Genomic DNA, 23749 nt, shown 5'->3' with positions numbered 1-23749 from the left:
TGTTTTGAAAATATTATCAGCTGCTCAGATGGAAAAAAAAAATAGAGATTTAATAAATGGAAATTCTGAAAACCCTGCAAAATTGTCACCAGCATTTTAACTACTGTCCTTAAAATAGGGCACAGTTTTCTAAAGAAGTTTAGGGTTTTTTCAATTTCACTCAAGAAAATCTGATTCTGCCTTCAGATGTTCTGTGTGGACTGGTCTGGGTACAGGAAGCTTCGAAGCAACCATCTACAGTCTAAGTTTTACCCCAAAGCAGATGAGTCATCGTAACATAAACTCAAAGAGGAACAAGGGCATAGATCCTCAGCATTTGGAGGCACCATCTGGGTAAATGTTTAATTCTGTGCCTTGTCCTTTGCTTCAGTCAGGGAAAGGTGGCTGAAAGTCTTGCGCGCTTGGAAGAGTTTAAGAAGGTTGCTGAGAATGCTCATCTAAGCCAAAGTGTGGTGGATGCATGTGTGTTGATCGGGAACATTTACAATGAAAGAGTAAGTAAAATATGCCTTAAGTTTTGGGTAAGATGAACCTTTCACACCTTACTTAATACATGGGGTATTGTTCTACAATAGGTAAATGGAAAGTCCAAATTCAGATCAGAAGAACCTTTCAGTGTTGTGAAAATTACAGATCCAAATCACAGCTGAGGCCATGCATGCTCTTAAAGAGCCATCAGTTAACTCAATTGAAATTTTATTATACATTAAAAGTCGTGCTTTTAAAATATGAATATATATTATATTGCATATTAATATGCAGTTTTTAATCTTAGCTTGACTTCTTTACATTCTCTCAGCCAAATTTATGAAATGGGTGCAGCAAAGATTTTGTCAAAGGTTAGTATCGATAGTACAAGGGCTTTCAATACTTTATGTTCCATCTAACCTGATGACTCCAATTTGGTCTGTTTAAATCAGAGGATGGGCACTGACAGACAGTGCTAAGCTAAGGGCAACAACGAATTCCCTTTACTAGGGTCACTAAGGTCTTTTAAGGTGCCTTATTTCTGAGCCATGTGCCAGTCTCTGAATTTGCTTAGCAGGCTGGGCAATGCAGAAATAAGGAAACAGTTATACTAAATATAGGAATACCCTTTCTAAATCATGCTGGATATTTCTGAACTGCACCTTACATGTTACTGGTGAAATGCTGAAGTTTTCAGCTTGTATATATGTAGGTACACAGGCATATGCAGTAAACCTCGTGCTTTCTAGCTCTTACGTGTTTCTGTTGCCAAACTTTTGGCAGAAATTCTTTAAACAGGTTGATTGTTCTTTATTCATTACTGAGTGCTGATATGCCTAATTTTGCTGTCCTGTTGTATTTAGGCAGGAATTTATTTTCCTTCTTCCCTTTCTTTTTTTTAACATTTCAGACAGCCTTTAGCAGTCATACAAATTTTGATCTGCAAAAGCAGTTAATCAAGATCAACAAATGTGAAAGTAGGCTGTACTTCTGGTCTCCACAATGCAGAAGGGAATTCCAATCTTACTATGACAAGTAGAGAGTGACAGGATCAGACATCTCTGAACATGGTTTCAGTCAGGTCAGTTTGTAGCATCAGGGCAGCAGAATTCTTCACTAACTGGAGAGCTGGGAGGCACCTTCCAGCCCAGCTATAATTAATTTGAATAATGGACATAATTTATCTATCTGGCAACAGCCACAACTAGTTTTTTCAATATCAGCTAAGAGATGAACATAATGATTTGCTCGCAAGATTTTTTTTCCCTTGACTTGCTTGTTGACTTCTTTTTTGGTTTGTTTTGCTCAGAAAAACATCAAACTTTCTTCTTTGTAGGCCTGGGGTCAGGATTTCCACCACAAGAGATCCATTGAGGGGAGAGAGCTATCAGTAGAAATAACTTATGTTTTTCTATATAATTACATTCATTTGCTATTTTCTTCATTCCTGCTTGGTCAGGAAGTTCAGTTGTCTTCCTGAACTTTATATTTAAAAAAGTAGCTTTTATGCTTTTCTAACTCTTCTTAAGGTACGTAGGTCATTCTGAAAGTAATGCCTCCTGTTTATTTCTACGGAAACGGCAACAGATATGAAGAGCAAAATGGCTCTACTGGATAGAGCAAATTTTCAGCTACAAAACACTATTTTTCAAAATAGTCAAAATGGTGTTTTCACCAGTGAACAAGGAGCCTGCATCCCACTCTCACCAAAATATGTATGGCCATCTTTCAAATCTGTCAGCTCTGTTGAAACACATCACCCACCACTTCACTGTGCAAACCTCTGCTGTTTGGTCTCTAACAATGTTGAGCAAATGTAGATGAATGTTAGTGGGTGCCATATATTTCCACATGCAGGTATTCAGTGACATACCTTTGCTTCATAAGCATTTCCGTGTCAGACACCATTTTGTTAGACTGCCCCTCTGCTGCCATCTGTCCCACGGCAACAACGTTGTCAAATATTGGTAGGAAGTAGCCTCTACTACCATCCCACCACAGCTGCCTCTGATGTTGTGAGCCAACATAATGAAATAGGAGGCATTATTTTTGGAGCAGCCCTTGTGTTATCTGCTATAGTTTATAATCTTTTTTACTGGATTAATGAATTTTGGGTTTCTGTACGGTTCAGATAAATAGATGAAATCTTTGGATTTTCTCTGTTTAGGAATGGCTGACGTATTTTTCCTTCCTACTATTTCTCTTTTTGTTTAATTAGGAGTAATGTCTTTGAGCATACAAACTTTTCCTCCCATAAATCTGTAGGCTTTCATTTCTGTTCTTTGCCTTGTTTTGTGTTCACCACTTCATTAGCCTCGGGTTTTTTTTTTTGTTTTTATGTTTTCTCCATTTGAAATATTTCTTTTCTAAAATTTATTATCCCAGTGGTAAATTAGGACTTTTCCTCCTGCAGGTATGACAGTGAAACAATGGTGATAATTCCTAATTGGCCTGGCTGAAATTGGTATTAATACTTCACACTCGAACGGTGATTTGCATGTTCAAAATACTATCCAGGCAACTGAAAATGATCCAGTTCCTGATAAAGAAATGAGCATTCTTTTCTGTATTTTAAAAATCAAGCTGCAAGGGAGAGTGCTTTTCTTAATACTGTGCCATGAGTCATTCTATGAGTTGGACTCTGAGCTGCAAAATCTCCCAGGTGCAAGAGGAGCAGGTTCTAATAACAAGGTAATGTACAGGTGACTGTAAGTGGTTTTTACAATTGTTTTTATTCTTTTTTTTTTTTTTTTTTTTCTTCTCTAGGGGAATTACGACAAAGCTCTTGAATATTTCACTCAGGCTTTCGAGGCAGCAAACACTTTAAATAATTTGTCCTTAGCTAATGAAACAAGGACTTACTGTGGCATTGCAAAGGCTCATAAACTGATGGTGGCATTTAACAGCCATATAGAAGCAGAAGATCCCATCAGCCTCAAGTACTTGCTGGCATGGAAGGAGAACAGAAGCGACATGTGCACTGACCCTCTCACAGTCGGTAAGGCATTGGTTATGAAGCACATTAGTGCTGTATTGTCCTCAGTGGTTAAGTCATTTTTCTTGTAGAGTTTTATTAAATTATTTCTTGTGTTTAACCCTATTGGATTACCCTTGTGTTGAATGAAGGTTAGATTTTCTCCTTCGTGTGCTTATTTTAAAGACAGAATTAAATAGGTTTAAAGACAATATAGCAGAGAAAAACAGATAGCAGTAGTTGCTACGGAAGATAACTTTTTCTGTGCTGTTTTTTCCAAAGCATCACAGTAAGCTTTGGGTAAGCTGGTCTCTAAGTCTAGTCAAATGCCATGGTTTTAAACTTAAGAAGAAAAAAATCTTAATTTGCAGTCAATTCTTTAGGTACAACCAAAAATAATTTTCCCGTTATTCTAAGTAAGGAGTGTGTTCTGCTTAGCGTCATTCACGTTGTAATGAATTCAGAAAAGCTTTCTGTTTTATTTTTGTTATCCTAATATGTAAGCAACATTGTGGAGAGGAGGAAAAACTCTGTGATTTGTCCACCTTGTTTCATTGTCTCAGATACAGAAGGGGGAGGAACTTGGTGTGGAGTAGACTTCTTTCTTCACTGGGAAAATTTTCATTGTCTTTTTTTTTCCCCCTGTAGTATATGTAAATACAAGACAAAATGAATTATCCATTATCAGTGTAGTGATACAAGTAAACTGTATTGCAGTGAGGAAGAAATACAGAAATCTACTCATTTGAAATTTTCTTCTCTGTATACTTGTGACTCTTGAGGAAAGTGGAAAGAGAGATCTGCCAGGGCAAATTTGTAGTACTCGCAGTGAAAGTTTGGAGATCCAGAGTTACTGTTTATAGGTACTGCGTCCAGAATTCCCCCCATTCTCATATTCTCAAAAACAAAGAACTGCTTCTCTATCTTTTTTCTCTGTCTTTCTTCTGTAATTTTTTTCTTTCATAAAATAGGAAATGTTAAGAATAGCTTTGGTAATTAATTGCGTATAGAGAATAAATAGTAGCCTGGTAATTCGTGGTTTCAGATGTGTCAGGACATCAGATGCTGGAGATAAGGGAGAGCTATGAGACAAGGACATTCATCAGCATGTGGAGGAGTTAAGAACTGTTTAGTTTTCTAGTGATGCTAATAAGGCAGTTTCTCTTTAATGAGAATGCATTTCTTTGTCAATGTCCATTTATGTATATTTATGATTTTCTTTCCTCGGTAAGTGAATATCCAGCATCGTTATCAGAAACTAATTTTGTTAGCTGGCAGAGTTAGCTTGTTCATGTCTCCTCCAAAGAGGTGAATTTTTAGACCTTCTGTGCAGAATGTAGTGAAGATGACAAGAATGTCAGCAGAGATGGTAAAAGAACTCAATGTCAAGCAACTTTGCATGTGTTTCATATGAAAATCATTAGTTGTATTTGGAGTAAAGAGAGAGAGACCGCCAACAGAAGTCAGCAATGTCAACAGCAAAAAATCAAACACGGAGACACGAAGAAATAGAATAATCTTCGTATCTTCAGTATGTGCTTTACTTCTTGCCCTTACATGGTTTTCCATTCAGCTTTTACAGTTTTCTCTAGCCAGTTGTGATGTTAATTTGTATCGTGAAATGTGTGTGTTCCTTTAAGCTCAAGTTTCTTGCTTCTCTTTAATAAGACTTCAGGGATAAAAAGAGAGTTATTAGTGAAGCTCTTTATGTCCTGGCAAGCATGGTAGCAGAAACAAGCTTTGCCTGCTGAGATTCTTTACCTTCAGCATTTCTACCTAGTTTACAGTGTTATTGATGGCATTACAATTTTCATTTTAGTTCCAGTAAACTCTAGGAACCCTGTGGCTACTGCATATTTAACAGCTCTTCCAGTTCAATATCATTTTTCTCATTAGTGCTCCAAGCTTACTCTCAAGATACCCAGATTACATCCAGGAAAACATAGTGTCACACTGTCAGCACAATCTGTAACACTCTTCATGCTTTGAGTGCCAAATCTCTAGTTAGAGCTGGCATTACACTGTTAATATTTTTCTCTGGCAAAACACGAGCTGGCACCTTTTCAGCATTAGGATTCACCAGCTTTGAGTTCCAGGTACAGCCTTTATTCTATCATCCAGCAGAATGTCTGTGCATCCTGTGATGAACTTACCGCTTTGGAAATTCCTGCTGCGATAACAGAGCAGTATTTCTTGCTCTTTCAAACAGATCAGCATTGATAATCCGCTAGATTTTTCTCAGTCTTTTTGAGGATAAAACTGCTCAAGACAAGACACAGTAGTAGCTCTTAATCCACAAGGGAATTTAATGAAAGGAAGAAGGAAGGTAATAAGTTTTCATTTGTAACTGATCTGACTGGATATATTTTCCTATGACAAAAAAAAAAAAAAAAAAATAGTTTCTGTAGTCTTAGCAAAGAAAATAATTAAGCTGGTGGAGGAACGATAACATTTAAATCCAAGTACTGCCAGATACGATACTTTATGTCTTTCAGCAAAGATATATTTTCTGAATCAATTTGTTTGTTTCAATAGCCAAGCAGGAAGAAACCGTAACAAAGGTTGAGGTAAATTGAGTATTTTAATAAAATGGATGTTTTGATCAAAGCTGTCGTGGAAAAAAGGGACACGATTGTCAGAAAACCATGTTCATAAATGCAAAGGTAAATGTGTTTCTATCTGCTGTATTTGATTCCATCAGCTGACCTCACTTGTAAGAGTTTATGCCATTGTGGGATGCCACTGCAAGAACAAATGTGGGGTTTTTTTAGTCTTTGTTTTGTCAAAAGTATGCAAAATAACTATCAGCAGAATCAGGAGGTAAAAATTCTCCATGTTAAAGCCTAAAAAAGGAAACCACGGTATTGTCTGAGGAGAAAGTGTTTCTCAGGCCTCTTGATAACTAATCTCCTGACTTGTTGCCTTCTGAAAGGGAGTTCAATACCTAAAGAATTTGAAGGCAGGAAAATTTTGGATCAAATTTTGGATATTGATTGCATGTAATGCTGCTCAGGAATTGTGTTTTCTGTGAGTATGACAACACCTGATCCAGGTCATTGTATCTGGCAGGGCTATACTTGAGCAAGAGACTTTCGAAGCCCAAAATCACATAGGCATTTTTAAGAGTAGGGTTAAAGGTCAGATATTTTATTTACCTCCTACTAGAAATTCTTCTGCTGTTTCCTTGAGAAACATTATGTGCTTTCAACCAAAATTTGTATTTACATGTATTGATTTTTAGAAAATGCAGCTTCACAAAGTTAACGTTTTACTGTAGGATTTTCTGTGTGTTTTTTTTCTTTGTTTGTTTTATAATAGCACATGCACAGCACAAAAGATTGTCTCACCACCACCATCAGTTGTGAAGTCTTGTGATCAATAGAGATATCTTGTCCCATTAGCGCTTCCATTTTTCAACATGATTTGAACTATTTCTAGCATTCCACACCTGAGCAGCCTTCACTGTATTTTAAAATGCATGCACAGCTTAAACTATAGCTTAGAAAATGCAGTGAAATGAGCTTTCTTCCGTAGTCCCAAATAGGTAGTCCCTTAATATTCTTTCTCCCGCTTTCACAGATGTAAGAAATACACATTCTATAATAAGCACAGGTCCTTTTTTTGTCATGTAGAAAGTCAAGTTGTCATCCCATCTATTCACGTTCTTAAAAGATGTGGCTGAAATAAAATTAACATGGTGAAGAATGGAGACCTTGCCAGATTAATTTCAGATTGCGCTTATCTGTGACTTCAACCGTCATTAATAAAAGATTATCCCTAAAGGGTCGTAAAATCAGAAGTGAGATGTAAGATGAAAGATTGTACTAAACAAATTCTGTTAAAATTTCTCTATTGTAACTTATACCACGTCTGTGTAATTTATGGGCCATTGTGGTAATACTGTCCAGCAGTAGAAAAGTCTGCTACATCATGTAAAAAACTGCTTTTTTTTTTTTTTTTTTTTTTTTTTACTGTCTCTTATTTCTAAAGTACACTAAATCCAGGAATACCTCCAACATTGCAAATCCTGGCTTCCCTCCATCAGTAAATGATGTTAGTTAATACTTGTATTTCCTAATGAAAAATGATTTTGATTTCCTAAATTAGCGTGCATAATAAATTGTACTTTATCTAGTGCGTGTTCGTTAGTGGCAGCAGGTTTGTTGATATGAGGACACTTAAGAGAAAGGGAATTCTACCCTGTCTTTTCTAAACTTCAAAAGTAACAAGTCTTCATACCTTACACAGGCATGCATCCTGTAAACTGTTCTTATATGATGCCAATGAAAGGGTAGAGGCTTGTGATAGGAGATTCCTCTCACTGCGTATTCCAAATCTGAAGCTCTGTCATGGACTATGGTATATCCTGGTACAGCACTAGGACTCACAGAATTGTGCAGGTGCCTGCACTCCCTCAGTATCACTTTTCCTTTGTTTTTTGTCACTTGGCTCATTTATTGCTACCTATATAAGCACTTATATGTGCAGTTCTGTAGTTTGCATTTGCAGAAGACAGATATATAAGCTTGTGCACTGACTGAATTAACCTGCACATTTAATGAGTTCTTATAGAGCGTTCAGTGTTTCCACTTGGTAGTATGTTAGTGGGTTTTGTAGGTAACTTGTTGAGTAAAGGTAATTAAATATACACGCTGTCAGTGAAGAAGCTGGACTGAGTTTGGGCAGATCAAACCACAATTTTGTGCTTATTCACTGCCATAAACAAGGCAGAATTGATTCAGATCCTCTTTTTTTGAACATGGTGAAGATGCTTGTGTCTTTTGATGACTTTCTGGGTCCCTGTGTCCTCTCAGTCATGCACTTGAGGTGCAAGACCCTGGAACTAGAATCCCTAGTGGGCTCTGCTTCGTGGCCCATGTGCTTATGATTTATGTCAATACAGAGTTGCAGAAATAGAGTTTATTTGGTTGTTCAGCACATACTGTTAGCATGACCAAAAATAGAGAAAAACAGGATTTTAGGGACAGGTTTTGATATTTCCTCAGAAACTACTTCTGAATGTGAATGAAGGGAGTTACACTTGTTCACATTTTTAAATTAGAACTGTGATTTTTAAATAATGGAAAGGAAGTGTGTGACCAAGCACAGGCTCCAAAACTGTCCTTGTGCAAGAGACACAAAGGCTCAGATTGTAGTAAGTGTGGGGAATTCAGGGAGGAATTCATAGGAATTCAGAAGATTCCTTCTGCATGCTTTTGTGCAAGGTACCAACTAAAATAATTTACTCACTTCTGGAAAAATACTGCAGTTAGAAATGCAGAGTAACACTGCAAGTCAGTGTTGTTGTGTTTCATACTTAGGCAGCGTATGGTTTTTGTCCTGTGATTTCTTTATAAACAATAACTGGTAATTTCCACAGAGGATTGGCCCTAGGCCAGGTCTGTGAATGAGCAGTACCAGATTTCAGAAGAGGATTTGCAGAATATGTTTGTGTTTGGAGAAATGTCTTCATGGTCTTTGCTGAGAGTTGGCAGTTCTTGCACATCTGAGTGGTGTTATAACTTGAAAAATTCACTGTCATTCTGTCTGATGTGACTCTGCATGTCCTTGTCGTCTATGCTTACATAAGAGCGTCTCAACCAGAGCAGAAGTTGGATGTCTCTTCTGAATTTTTCTGCCTTCTGATACTTTCTATGGAAGCATCTAAATCTTACCATGCATTTAGGTTAGAGGCATCCTTGTGTTAAATGTTTTTGGCATCCAGCTGTGTTTTCTAAGGCGAGCTCTCTAGATCCGCAGAAAATGGTTCTCTAAATAAGGTGGATTGTTATTTCCTATGGAAAAAAAATACTGAAAGTGGTATTGAAACTAGTGTATATTGTCAGGCCCTTTAGAGTAGATTTATGCACTGAACTAGGGCAGCTGCACAGTACTCCTATCAAAAATTTAATTCCTTACCAGTTTAAAAAGTGAAAATCCTCAGGGCAGGAGCTCAGTTCCTTTTTGATCCTGTGGAACACTTCAGCGGTGCAAAAGAAGTGGCAGCTCTTACCCAGCCACACAAAATCACTTCTGGAGATATCCTTTTTTTTCGATATACCTAGAACTTTTAGATTTGCTTGCAGTCCAGAAAGTAAGAAATGTACCTACAAAGAGAAGAATCTTGAAGCAGAATAGATGGCAGCTGCAGTGCTCTAGCAGTTCCCAGCTAGCTGCAGGACCAAGAAGGAATAACTGATTGGCATACTTTGATGTGGCCCTGGGGCTTCTGCTTCTCCACATGGGCTGTCACTGGCCCCAGTCCTTTATAGTACTTGTGAACAGAGATGTCTCTGCTGACTTCATGTTCTTGTTCTCAAAAGGGAAAATTGATCCTCAGAAAAAACCAAAGAGCAGACTTTCACATTTTTTGTTTATTACTGAGAAGATAGTTGTCATTTAGGCTTCATTAAGAACCTTTTATTGGTGCTATCTGCAAACACACCAACTGAGAGAGACTGACCTGAGGCCAACATGAGAAAGGTTCTCTGCTGCAAACCCATCCTTATCAAAAACTGCCAACAATCTCTGGACACAGAATCAAAGCCAAGACAAAGAAACTACTCAGTGCAGATTTTCTGCAACAGAAACCTTAGGTCATCTCAGGTGTCACAGTTAGTGTATCAAATACCTTCTTTCTCCTTGGTCTCTAAAGACAGCTTTCTTTTCTTTTCTGCATCTATTTATTTATGTTTTGTTTTGGTGGGTTTTTTTTGTATGTTTAGTTGTTTGTTAAGATGGCTTTTCCTGCTTAGGCATATCCTCTCATGTTCATCATATATTTAAGTAACAAACTGCTTTTTTCAGTCAGACTGTGATCTGAAGATAGGATTGAAAATTATTTGCTTTTAGAATAAGCCTATCTATTCAATAAAGCAAAACACTGTACTTCCACAATTAATGGATTTATGAAGCTGTACATCTTTTTGCCTACAAATCCACCTCTACTTTTTCTTTTCTGTAATCATCAGGAGTGTTTTGTGAATATATATATATATATTTTTGGTGAATAGTTTCTGAAGCAGTTCTTTCATCTGTCCTCCTTCCCTGTCAGTTCTGTGACATATTTCTGCTTTATTTTCTCTCCTGTTCTCTACTTCTGTATTGTAAATCTTTCTCCCTTTTTGGCTCCTCACCTTCATTCTGAACCCCAATTTTGTGTGTGTTTGCAGTCAATGTTTAAGGAACATGAGTCAGTTAGCTCTATACTCAGTAGCCAGCATCTCATTCTGTACCTTATAAGGTATCTCTCTTGAGCTTCCTGCAGAATCAATAGATTTGTTCAAGAGTGGTATGTCAGTTTTCCCATACTTACTGTTTTGGCACTGTTCTTCATGCTTTGCATTTTTATTACTGTATGATCTGAGAATGCTCTGGAAATGGTCACACTTCGTATTGAGCATCTTGATAAGTTGGTTAATAGAAAACAGCAAAGTATCAAAATAGCCCATAAAGAGATCTTAATCTCCTGTGCAAATGGATTGGCAACATTTAAGTGTACAACTAAGTGATTAATTAGCTTAAAGATCCAAATAAATGCTGAAGTAGATGACCGTTCCCCCAGGCCCATCCTCCTGTTTCTGTTCACTCAGTTAAGCATTCAATAATATCTGTAACACAGAATATTCCCATTTAAGGGTTCATGTCAGTCTCACAACAGAGTAAAGTAAATGTACCGTATTTTCTGTAGTATGTCACTGAAGTACATCACTTAGGACACAATAGTTGTCTACTATTTTATAATACTGATATGACTAAGTATGGGAGTAATAGATTACGGTAAGCCGATGCGAAATGGTTTTGAATCAACCTTTTTTTTTTTTTTTTTCCATATTTTTGCATGGTTGCTACAATGTTTTAATACAATTCATTTTTCCTAAAAATTCTAGCATAATTTAGAAGTGTAGTTGCTATGGATGTTAGTCCAACATAACATAACCAGTATCACCTCATATGGGGAATTAATCTTCTGCAATAGGTTTTGAAGTGACCAGCACCTGTCTTCCAAACCTTGTGCTTATTTATATGCTAAATGTAGTATCTATGAAGGGAGGTATGTAGTATCTATGAAGGGAGGTACTCCAACCATCTCTTTATCTTTTTTTTTTTTTTTTTTTTTTTTTTTTTTTTTTTTTTTTTAAGGTGCAATTTATGCTGCCTGCTATTTACTTAGACATATGGCCATCTATGTCTACACATCTCACTGGAGCTTCTAAGTAACAGTACTATGCATTCAACCCATCACTGATATAAAATGGAACCTGAAAAATGTTGAAGTAATATTTTGTATAGTAGTTTTGCTGTGATACTTTTGTATACCCAAGGAGTCTGAGGCACAGAAGCTCCCCAGTAGTTACTGCCAATGAAAATTGAAGTTTTAGTTGATGAAAACCAAGGGGGAAGAGGAATGCCTACTGCACAGTGTTGGTAGTTGTGCACTATCCATTGATTTCTTATGCTGAGTGCAGCACTTGCAATCTTCTCTTTTCCTTGTGTCTTTGGAAAATGTCACTTTAGGATCATGTGGAGCCTTGTTCTTTGACTCCAGAGTGTTTCAGTGTGGAGATTTGTCATTCCCCAGAAGTGATCTTACCCTCACTGGTAGTCTTAGTTTTGAGAGAAGAATAAAGACAACCATATTTTATGTTGTTGCTATCCATTCAAATATGTATGATTATGGTGAAGCCAGAAAAGAATTCAGATGAAACACTGATTATTTTGAGCATTAGGAAATCAACTGAAATATTAGAAAAGAATTCATTGTATGTTCTTATAATCTCTTTCACGCTTTGAAAGGGTTCAGCGTTTACATGGGAAAAGCAATGTTTTGGCTGCTATATTCAAATTGCTAGTAACGACTGGAACAAGTTAGCCAAAATCACAGAGAAAGATTGTTCAGGCTAATAACTTTGGAAATTCATTTACATAATTTTATTTGGTTTTGATCCAAAACAAAATAGTTCTGTTGTGTACTTTTCTTTTAATGATTATGTTGCAATTCCATTATGTCTTTGGAAGGTGAATGTGTATGTGTGCATATGTATGTCCGTGAAGAGAGAATCTAGATGGCAAAGAGAAGGAAATACTATCGATACAGTAAAACTTATTACCTCCAAAAAATCTTGGTGACTTTTTGGAATTTACACAATATAACTATCAGATATAACTGAGAGAGGAATCTGTCCCTTTCATCTGATACATTATCAACACTTTTAGGTAAGCAGGGGTTGAAATAATTGGGAGAGTTGCTGGGTATGACATGAATACTGGGGGTCATAACTCGATTTGGGTAAGAAGGAGGTTCAGATTAAAAGTCTTCTAATTAGTGGCATTTAGTTTATTACATTTTGTGATTCTTAAGAGTGATCCTTGAGCATTTTTGTTGAGAAGCACAGAAAATTAAATTACTTGCTGGTCATGCTTGTATCACATTTAAGGAATGATCTTGGACTTCAAAATCAGGAAGCTGTACAGAGTAGGAAAATACGGGGTTAAAGTGGACTACATTTTAAGCAGTGTTCAGTTGACTTGCTGTGTGGGGAGAGACTGAGCAGTCCTGGCTAATGACTTGTAGGTACTGAATCCTCAGGTCTCTCAGGTGGTTTCACTCGACCAGTTTCAGCAGAATGATGAAAAGGTTGAGATAAAATAAACTGACAGTTGCTACTCATCGCAGGCAGCAAGCTGTACCCTGGCAGATGAGACCCTGGGAGCCCTCTTTTTTAAACAAAGGCTTTCACTGCAGTGTGCAATGAACTCCACACAAAAAGGGAAAAGGAGAGGGAGATTGGCAGCTGGTGACCGACAGGAGGAGGGAAAGGAGGGAAACTGGGAAACACGGCAATTGTTGGCTAATTAGAAGCCGTTCCCACCTACTTAATACCAGCCATTAAGCAGAAAACACTTTTCATCTTACTCTCCCTGCTACACATGACATTATACTCCAATCAATACCCTCCCACTGGCTGCCCCAGTGCCCGCAAATGAATACATTGCAGTTCAAGAATGCAGTAATTGAGTTGGGGCAGTGAAACTGCAGCTCTCACAGTCACGATCTCTCTCTGAAGATCCTAATGTAGTGTTTGTGATGCTTGGATAAAGAAATCAAATCCCTGTATTGACAGCTGTCAACAATTGGCAAGTGGACGAAGTCAGCGATGAATGCCTTTTAGCCTTTGATTGAAGAGAGAATAAGTGTTATTCTCAGGTTATTTTCCCCCGTTTAAGTAAGAAATCTGCTGTGTGTACATACACGCGTGTGTGTATGTATGTATATGTTCTGTGGATGTATAGATAGATAGGTGTACATCGTTGTGGACTGCAACAAAATGTGCCAGCATCAGTTCCTCTCACCGGGTTCTGTTTTCTGGGAGGTTCTGAGGCAGCCCTAAGCTTTGATCAGCGTTTAAAAGGTTTTTTGTTGTTGTTTGATCGGTTGGTTTGTTTTGTGTGATGTTTTTGGTTGTTGTTGTTGGGTTTTTTTTTTACTAGTGAGTGGGATTTTTTTGGTTTTTATTTTATTTTATTTTGTAGGCTACATGTCCTAAGGCTATACGTATACATATTTTTTAATTTTCTAATGATTTTATTTTAAAACACGCAGTTTGCACTGACTCAGTAGGTCCATGGTAGTACATAGTATGGCCTTAGCCTTCTGTTTGGAGCTCTTACCTTCTAACTGTTTATCTGTAGCCGAGTAAGGACAGCTAAAGCTGAGTTCAGGTGGTAAGGCTGATGCAGAAGCAAATATGTTGCTTCCATTGGAATTGTAAGCCAAGAAAGGAGTCTGTGACTTTGTTGTCTGATTCCAGCTGTGTTATATTTTCATTTATGCTTATTAATATAATTACCATTAATTTTCACTCAATGTATTTGTTATCATATATTATAAACCACCTTCCAACTACCTCTTTGTGTATGCTCTCTACCTTTCTTTTAGTGCACATTAATGACAATTTTAGCAAAACATTTGTCCTCAGTAGGATCCATACAGTGGAAAAAATAATCTTTGGATGGAGAAAGCTATAATCTAAACCTCATGTGGAGATGCAAATACCCAGAACATAAGGGTTGAACATGATGAAGTGATGGGACAATGGTTTTTAGTTACTCTAGATGTATTTGGATAGGACAATCAAAGCTGCACTCAGTTTCTACGTAATCTTCATTATATTATCTGGTTCTAACATAATGATGGGACTTTGATTCATTTAAATACAGAGATTTACAAGTTCAGTCTTACTTTGACAGGATGCCAATTGGTAGGATCAAGAGGCAGGCTAGGGAAAATGCAAAGAGCAGTTGGCTGTCTTTCCATTTCTCAGTGCCAAAGCCTGTGGGGTTAATTTGAGGCTACCCAAATCACCTTGGCAGTATCACTTCTAGTCACTTCCAGAACTGTGGAATTTAATGAGCCAGAACAATGAACACAGGATCATAGAAAACAGTAATGGAAGGGATGTTAAGCAGTCATCTACTCCAGCCCCAAGGCAGGAGGAACTATATTTTTCATATCCAAGAGAAGTTTGTCTTGCCTTAGAAAATATCTGGTGATGAACTTTCCAAAGCATTTGTGAGCAGTCAGTTATAAAGGGTAAAATTATACAGGAAAAGGAAAAAAAGTAGGATGCTTCTGCACATCTATATTTTTTTTTCTATGTTTCAAACTCAGTATCTGTTCTATTCAGTAAGAACATTAAATTTATTCCCTCTAGTTTTGCAGTTACCTTGAAAAAAGGAGTTTTCTGATGTGCTGAGGATTAGAAAAGAAAAAGCGGTGATTTCTGAAAAGTCTATTAGGGTTACATACTCAAGATGTTTGATTAGATGTGAAAGAACGCAGTTCCTTTTTACAAGTGTGGCTTCTGGGGGAAGGCAGATGCGAGGATCCTGTTTTGTTTTTATGTATTTTCCAGTCGTATTACCCAACAGGACTAGTCCATACCAGTCATCTGAGCACAGTAATCAGTAGACAGCTGTCCATTCCAAAAGAATGGGAAGAAGAGGGGTTTCACCAGCAAGAAATAAACGGATGCAGAGGGAATGGATCCTGCTTATTCTCAAATGGTCTCACTAAGTGCTGGGAAACTTGGTTATTCAACGTCTCTTACATAATTCAGGACTCTTTCTTTTAAAGAAGTTCCTAAAGCAGAAAAGCGGCCAAATTTCTGAATTCATCTTGTTGAGTTAATCCACTCATATTTCATCTCTTGCCAGGGATGTAACTGAACTAAAAAGAAATGCTTTAGATACTTTCTTATGATTGAAGACGTCTCTTCTAAAGCCCCGGATGTGAGATCTGAACAGTCTTTTCTTTATCCTAGCCTGTGTTTAGATACCTCAGAATCATGCTACTGATTTTGTCCAGGTTCAGAGTTCAGTAATTAAATCCATATCCTTAATTAAATAAAATTACAGTGCTGTGGTGTGCCTTCACAGCTCTTGGCTCTTTTAAGACTTTACTGCGTCCCAATTTTCTCTTTTGTAAAGAGAAAACAAAACATATTTGCAAGCTAAATGGGTTGTCTTTTGAGCCTTTATCACATGCTTTTACTTCCTTCTCATCAACCTGTGTTGTTTTTTTTTTTCTTCTTATGGCAATTTAGAGGTTTTTGGCTTTTTTTCTGGCCTTGGAGCCCTTCTAGTAGTCTCTTCTACAACAGTTCCCTAGCTGCAGGTTATCAAGTCAAATTCTTTTCTAAAAGTCGATTCCATTTTCTATGCTGAGATTTAACCATGAATGTCTCCCCTAGTAAACTACTGCATCCTACAGAGAAGTAGCTCTTTGGAAAGTAGTTCTTTGGGAAGAAGCTGGCAAGGCTACTATTTGCATAAAGCTCTTCTGTGAATAATTTCTCAGGTTATCCATATTTGTGTCCTCTGAAGAAGTTCTAACTAAGGGATGACGTTAGAGTGTAAAAAGCATCGGGCTTCAGATAGATGAAATTGTTAATAAAACCCACTCAAACTGCATCCAGCAAGCATTCCTTTCGAGGAGACACTACTTTAGGAAAATGGCTTCATCACAGTTGAGCAGAAGGAATATTCTGTGGAAGTAACTGCAGCCAGGCAGTTAGTTGATCTTTAACATGTTCTTTCACTCCACATGAGATAGATGTCTGCTTGATTTTCTTCAGCCAATCTCAGTCACCTCACTCTGCTCCAGACTGATGGATGGTCTCTCTCTTGAGAAAATGATGGGTTGTTTTCCCCTCCCTTATACATACACCAGGAACTGCAGAGATGCGCACTGTTGCACTGATTATTTTTACTGTGAGATGCTACTGTGTGTGTTTGGAGAAGGATGTTCCTGATGAAAAGAAAACTGTTTATAAACTTTGCCAATTGTCACTCTATAATGGACAATGTGTGTACTCTGATTTCTGAAAACCTGACCTTTGTGGTTAAGTTCTCATAAACATTATGGCTAGAGAGGCTCTGAACACTCACGCATTTTCAAATGATTGTATCCAAGGATCAAGGTATGGGATCTGCTAAATATCAGACATAAACACTTGCATTTAGTTAAAGGGAAAATGTTGTGGTTTTTTTTCCTGACCTTGTAACTACGGTGTACTCAAAACTTCATGGTCTGATCAAGAAGAGCTTTACCCTTTACTTAAACTAAGCAGAGGTTTCCTATACACCTGAGAGTCAGTCTCTGAGTAAGATGAGAGTTTAGGAGCGTCTGAAGTGATCATTGTTTAGCAGACTGAAGGACTGTGCTCTGCAGTTTTGTGGTTTAAAATAAATAAATAAATGAAAATAGTTTCCTTCCAGCAGTGATGTTGTAATTGTGATTCTACCACATTGAGGAGTTGAAACATCTGCTGCAAGAATTAGGTGAAACTTGGGTTTTAATACCATGTACTAAATTACAGGTCACGTTTTCAGAATGGATAACTGATGGTTGAGGGTAATCAGGGTCTTGGTTGGCTGGGGTTTTTTTATGTTGTTGGTTTTTTTTTTTCTTTTCCACAGACTTCATTCTCTGGATTCTTTCTGGCTCTTCATAGCTCTTTCCTTATTCCAAGGCTGCCTTTATTGACCGATTTCAGTGCAGTTATTCAGGCTGCACATACACACACAAAAAAAGCATATATGTGCCAGTTGCCCAGTTCTAATATCTACTTGAGACCCATCAGGTTCTTTCATGTTTGCTTTGCTATACACTGTATTGTTAAGGTCTCAGACTAGAAAAATGCTTTTATATGCTTTTATATGCTGAAAGTGCGATTGTCAAATCATTGTTAGCAAATAAAAATCACGTATAACGTTGGCCCAAAGAACAGTCCACAGTGGTTGCCACTGTCTCGTTCATTACAGCTGCCTCAAAGGGTTGGGTTGGCTCTAATGGTAGTTTTTTACATGTTGCATGTCACCGCAGCACCAGTGGGACTGTTTCTGAACTTTCAACAGCAATCCTCCTGTAAATGAGATTCTTTTTCATTTAACCTTAAGGTAATTCAGAATTTCCCAGTTTTGCTATGTTCCCTGGTGGAGTAATTGCTGCTATCATTTAATTGTTTTTACACACAAATTCCTGCTGTGTACTCAGCCTTGGTTACACCAAGCACAGTTTTTTATGTGAATAGCAATTGCAGACTTGAGCATGAAAATGAGATCTGCCTTGAGAACCAGATAAACTCATGAAGGAGCTTAGGCGTACAGTTATGACCACTGCTTAGTACCCTTTTTAAAATCACCAGCTTTATTAATCATCAGGAATAATAAGATCTTTAATAGAGAAATATTCCTTAATTAGCAGAGTACTTTATTGGAGAGCCAAGTGTAAGAGAATTAACTCGTGACAGTATTGTTCTGTGAGTAATTTTGGTACTTCTAAGTCAACTCTTCATGCAATTTTTGCAGACGAAAAATAGCCTATTAGTATTCTTGCCCTCAAATTAAACGAGGATTCTTTGTCGGATGTTTTAGCAGCAGGACATAAAATATAAGAAGGGAGCATTCCTTGCTGGTGTTCCACCATCGAGACCCCAGTGCAAAACTGGTGTTTTCAACACGTCTCGTGACTGTCGCTCGACATTTTGTTTGCTAGAGGTGGTCTGGGGCCCCGTGCAGCCCGGGGTGGGAGGCCGAGGTGCTGGTGACTTGCAGCCGTGCCCGGGGTTTCCTTCAGCCTCTAGAGGGTGCGCTTTGCTCCCTCTTGATCGCACAGCAATTCGCTCTGACAAAAGCAGGGGAGCAGGAGTATATAGCTACTTTGGCGTGAGCAGGAGCATCGCACAACAGCAGACTGCTGAGGCAATTTTACGCCCTAAACCGGTTCAGCTCGTGTTCTCTGCAGAGACGCAGCCTCTTTTCTCTCTGAATCGGACGTTAGGCATTCACTCAGCATGCAGGTGTGTCTCTTGGATGCTCGTGAGAGAGGATGTTTTTCCCCCTGTGCTTGCAGTCGTGATGTTAGCATGTAGTTTTTATAGTTTTGAAGTTATTTTCTTAAAATATTAACGCAAACATCGTGCCACACAGACTGAAATTTGAAGAGTCGGAGATGTGTAACATAAGGTTTTATTTTATTCTTTGGCTTTCTTAAAAACCCCTTGAATTTTTTATTTTTTGTTTTTCTGTATTGTGAAAGGAGTCTTTGGGAGCACAGTTTATCATTTCACTGTGATAGATGTGTGCCTTAAAATCTGGTCCAATGTTGCTCAGTGGAAATCGCATTCAGGGTTTAGGAATACAGTTGCATTCAAGACAGAATAGAATGCTTGTATTACTACATCTGATTCAGAGCAATGGCTTAATTGGCCAGGAAAATGTAGTTATCAGATGATAAAGATATGAAGTCAAAGGCAAGATATGCCTGAAAACAAGCATTTTGCTGCCTAAAATTAGGCAAAGTTAATAGGTTAAATTTTGTTTATTGAATAAGAGAACCCAAAGTTGATTGATATAGTAATTTCACTGTTTGCTATGGCAAATATTTAGCTCATTATCAGTTTTAATAGCATTTTGCAGAACAAGCCTTTTCTTGACATGCAGAAAATACTATTAAATTTCCCTGCATAGATACATTGTTATGACATGCAATAACTACTTGAATATAAAGGGGATTAATAATTTAAAAGGTGTTAACAAATTAGGGCCATCATTAAAAATAGACTTTGAACCATTTTGTAGAAAAATCAGATTGAGGTAATGCTCTGCTCTTATGATAAAGAATTACAGCATTAATTCTGCAAAGTGAACTTATTGCTCCTATTCGTCTCCAAAACCCTGGAGCATTAAAAGACAGAAAGAATGAAATGATCACTGCGTTTTTTCAGGCACAACAGCTCTAATATTTCCATCACGGTTTCCCAGCTCAGCTTGCATGGCTGTGCTGGAGGAAAAAGCCCACAAACGTCACGCTTCCCTTTGTTTTGTTTTTTTGCTGGGCTTATAAAATCATGTTGAATATTTTCAGACAGTTTATATTAATATACTCAGAATTTTGCTTGAACAGCATCTACGCAGAGTATAAAACAAACATTACTCCTATACAGAAGCTGTTCTCTTCTTGATTGTAAAATGTAACCCCTGGTTTTCTCTTTGCGTTTTCTTTTTCCTTTCTTGCGACAATTGATGACCAGAGGCATTTCAAGGTTGCTTTCTGGCTGGTTTGCAAATTATTAATTTGTTTTCTTTCCAACTTGAGATAAACAGAAATAATCTCTTTTGAAACCTTTTCTTCATCATTTCATATTACATCCATGAAAAGTGCAGAAAAATTGATCCCGTTTATTTTGATATGGGCATAAATAGGAAACGCATTTGCAATTTTTGCCCCTGACCATTGGAATAGTTTCACTCTGGTAAGGATTAGTAGTAAACTCCAATACCAGAAGCAGCCCAGCTGAAAGATTTAAATAAGCTTTATAGGGCTACAGCCTATTGTTTTGTAGTTGCTGGGTTGTGATGGGGTTTTTTTGTGTTTTTCTTTTTCTTTCTTTCTTTTTTTTTTTTTTTCTGCTTCATTCCTGCTTATTGACTTCTTTCACACACATTTTGGAGAAGAAAAAAAATAATTTCTGGGTCTTAAGTAATAAATTTCACATTGGAAGGACGGAGGTATACCAGGAGCTCTGTCAGGCCCTGCAGGTAGCAAAATATTTGTCGTCCTCTCCCTCTCTCTTATTCTCACTTGCCATGGCAGTCATCTCCTTTCATAACATTTCCCTCTTATCCCCCTTCCTGAGTCTTCCCTCCCCTTTCTCCCTTGTGCTTTCTGAAACCACAGAGCCCAGACAGTGCCCTCACTGTTGCCAGGCCCTGGGGGAACTGTTTCAGTTACACCCACCTCTCAATAGCTCCACTAAGAAACACACCAAAAGCCCAGTGCTGACATATTCAATTTTGATAATGTTTTCTTTCCAGTTGATTTGCTTCTTAACACCTATTTTCATCCCTAAACTCAAGTCTACAAAATCAGCAGCGTTGCAACGTCTAATATAAATAAAACAGCGATATTCAGGAGTTCTAGTCATCTGGTTGTGATTTTTGCAGAGTCAGATAATGTTAAAGCACCAATCAATAAATGATTAAAGCATTGTTTATATGATACCTCTGTTTCTGCTAATACTGAAAAATTGATAATGGTATGACATTTTTCATGCAGAAGTGCATATGTTATTGCAGCTAAGAGGAAAATCTCCTTTCATGTACCAGAATACCCGTGTTGGGCTTTCTTTAAAATCACATGGACTGCAGCATGATGGAAAAAGTAAGACATGTAGCAGAGAATAAAAGACTTGTGTTCTGAGATGCGGTTAGCAAGGGACATCAAGGATAGCAAACTGTTCAAGCATTATTAGCCAGAGGAAGATCGGGAAGAGTATTAGTTTGCTTTACAGCAGAGGGAGAAACTCTTAATAGGTGACCTAGAGGAGTTCAACATGCTTTAATGCTTTTTTTTTTTTTTTTTTTTTTGCTTTAATCTTCTCTGAAAGGGTCAGCTGGGATCATGTCGCAACCAGAGTTTATCTCAGCCACAAAAGAGAGATCTGGGGCTTGAACAGGAGAAAGTAGGCTGGGGAGTACCTGGAGGAGCTGAATCATCAAATCAGATGGCCCTGAGAAACTTCGTCCTACACTTAAATAGCTGGCAGGAACATTCTTAAGGCCATTTTTCCATTTTTGAAAACTCACGGAGGTTAAGTCAGGTTCCAGAGTAATGGAAAAAGACCAAAGTGAAGTGTGTTTTCTGCAAGGGAAAAAGGAGGAGCAAAGGCATTTTGGACAGGTCAACTTTAAGTCCTGCCTTGGAAAAACACTGGAGCATACAATCCAGTGTCTTACAGATAGCTAAGAGAATACAAGGAAAGTTGTGGCAACCAAAATGGATTTCTCAAAAACAAATCTTGTCAATCCAGAACAATTAACAAGGCTTCTGGGCAAAGAAGTTAAAAAGCAGACGTATATATAAAGCCACTGCCTGTCTGAAATTTTTCACCTAAAATAAGCCATGCCCATAAATAAGTAAGAAAATGTGGGCTACGTGAATACTATCAAGTGGGTGAATAATATCTATATTTTTTTTTCACAAGCAAACAGACTATAAAAATCTCTCAGTAAATGTTAAAATATAAGTCTGTTTAGCATGTGCTTTCACAGGGATCCAAGTCTGTGCTATACAGAATTTTCATTCCTTATCTGGAGACCGGAATTGAGAGTATGCTTATTACCTTTGCGAATCACACAAATCAGGGAAGGAACACAAGCGTTCACGTTCATGGATTGCAGTTCAAAAGGATCTTGACAAACTGAGAGACAAGTTGTAATGTTCTTAACGTGTGTGTCTGTATATAAACAAGAAAAATCTAGCGCATAGTTAGAAGAAGGGAGTGAGAGGCAATTTTGATGTGGAGGAAAGAAACAAACAACAGAAATAGTCTTGCACTAAATCCCAAGCTGAACCAGAACCAAATGTCAGTTTGTTTTAACAACTGCAAACCTCTTACGAGAGTATGAAAGGTCTCAACTTATTATTGCAGCATTTCTGGTTGTCGTGCTCTATAAAGTATGCAGACAAGCTGTATGAAGAATTCAGTAAGATTGAACAAAAACTGAAAGTTATGAATGACTAAAAGATAAATGGTAGATTTCAGGCTTCTGTATCTACAGAAGACACCAAGGGAAGACCCAACAGCATATTTCAGAAATGCAGAATTTAAAGAAGGGGAGAAAATAAATCATCATCCTTACTCTTTTTCCATGGCAGGTTGAAGTAAAAGTAGTGGGCCAGAAAAAAAGTGCAATCAACTAGAAGAAAGATTCTGATTAACCAGGGGGAAGCAGTTTGTAATCGTTTGGGGAATTGACTGTGTGATGTCTGCCTAAGCCACATTTCAATTTCTTATGGGTTGCCATTAAGATGATGTGTGATTGTTTTATTCTTTCTAATTTTTATTCATTCATGCCTTAACTTAAGGAGAATGAGTGTTACTAAGGGATGGATATTCCTCTCCCACCTCCTTTCATTTCCTATCCTTTCCACCTTGGAGACTCCCCAGTTCTTGCTTCTCATCCCTCTTCTTGTCCACTGCAGAAACCATTCTGAAGCTACCAAAATACTGAATTTTGTCATCTGGCAGATTCTTAGAGCAGAAATATTCAGTTTGGCCTTTTGTTGAAGAGCCTGGAATCAACTTCACATTCAGGTTTAATGTGAAAGAAGGCTACAAAGGCCTAAAGAGTGAAATCCGCTTTCACCTTCTGGGATTACAGTTCAGAGCTGCAGTTTATACTCTTTCCTCCTACCACTGCCCATGCCTTCTCTCTGACTAGAACAGCAAACCCACCTTGTCAGCCTGCTTGAACTGCCGTACATCCTTTGCTCACTTTCCTGCCCAACCCTTTTTCTCTTTTTGCTGTATCAGGCTTTGGGTTGCTGGGACTACAGGGAGTAAATATAGTCATGTTGAGCTTCTGTCTGTGTTTTCTTCCAAAGCAGCAGCTCCTTGGGGCTTAAGCCATATACATGACCTCATGTTCTCTTGCTATTAATGGCACTTTCGTGAACATACTGACTAGGCAAGTTTTGGGGGTTTGACTTGTTGTTTTGCTTTTCTTCTTTTTTACCCACGGGTACATTTTCCAATGCAAATCCTCAAGGGAACTTATGTATTCTAAATAGGCAACTTCCCTTTTTGCTGTTCCTTGGGACACGTATAAAAAGTGAAAAGCCTGTCTTAAGGGACCGGCAGAACACAGTGTCTTCAACATCATTTTTGTATAGAATCTAAAGGATAGTATGGACAGCTTTGGCCAGAAAGGGTGGGAGGTAGAGTGTCTGGTAGCGAATCA

The 23749-nt window shown here is 37.9% G+C and overlaps 1 protein-coding gene across 14 annotated transcripts in view; it reads left to right on the top strand.

Annotated features, from left to right (window-relative positions):
* Nucleotides 1-23749, top strand: part of TTC29 (tetratricopeptide repeat domain 29) — a 365054-nt gene that overhangs the window by 315475 nt on the left and 25830 nt on the right. For all 14 annotated transcript variants that reach the window (XM_048942653.1, XM_048942642.1, XM_048942641.1 and 11 more), the window contains 2 exons: nucleotides 371-494; nucleotides 3235-3466. In XM_048942653.1, coding sequence (XP_048798610.1) covers nucleotides 371-494; nucleotides 3235-3466 — 356 coding nt within the window. The remainder of the gene's footprint in view (nucleotides 1-370; nucleotides 495-3234; nucleotides 3467-23749) is intronic.

This window comes from Lagopus muta, chromosome 4 (genome assembly GCF_023343835.1).
Source record: "Lagopus muta isolate bLagMut1 chromosome 4, bLagMut1 primary, whole genome shotgun sequence".
Classification (NCBI taxonomy): Eukaryota; Metazoa; Chordata; class Aves; order Galliformes; family Phasianidae; genus Lagopus; species Lagopus muta.
The sequence above is the reverse complement of the archived record's forward strand: the minus strand, read 5'-3'. Positions and strand labels throughout refer to the sequence as shown.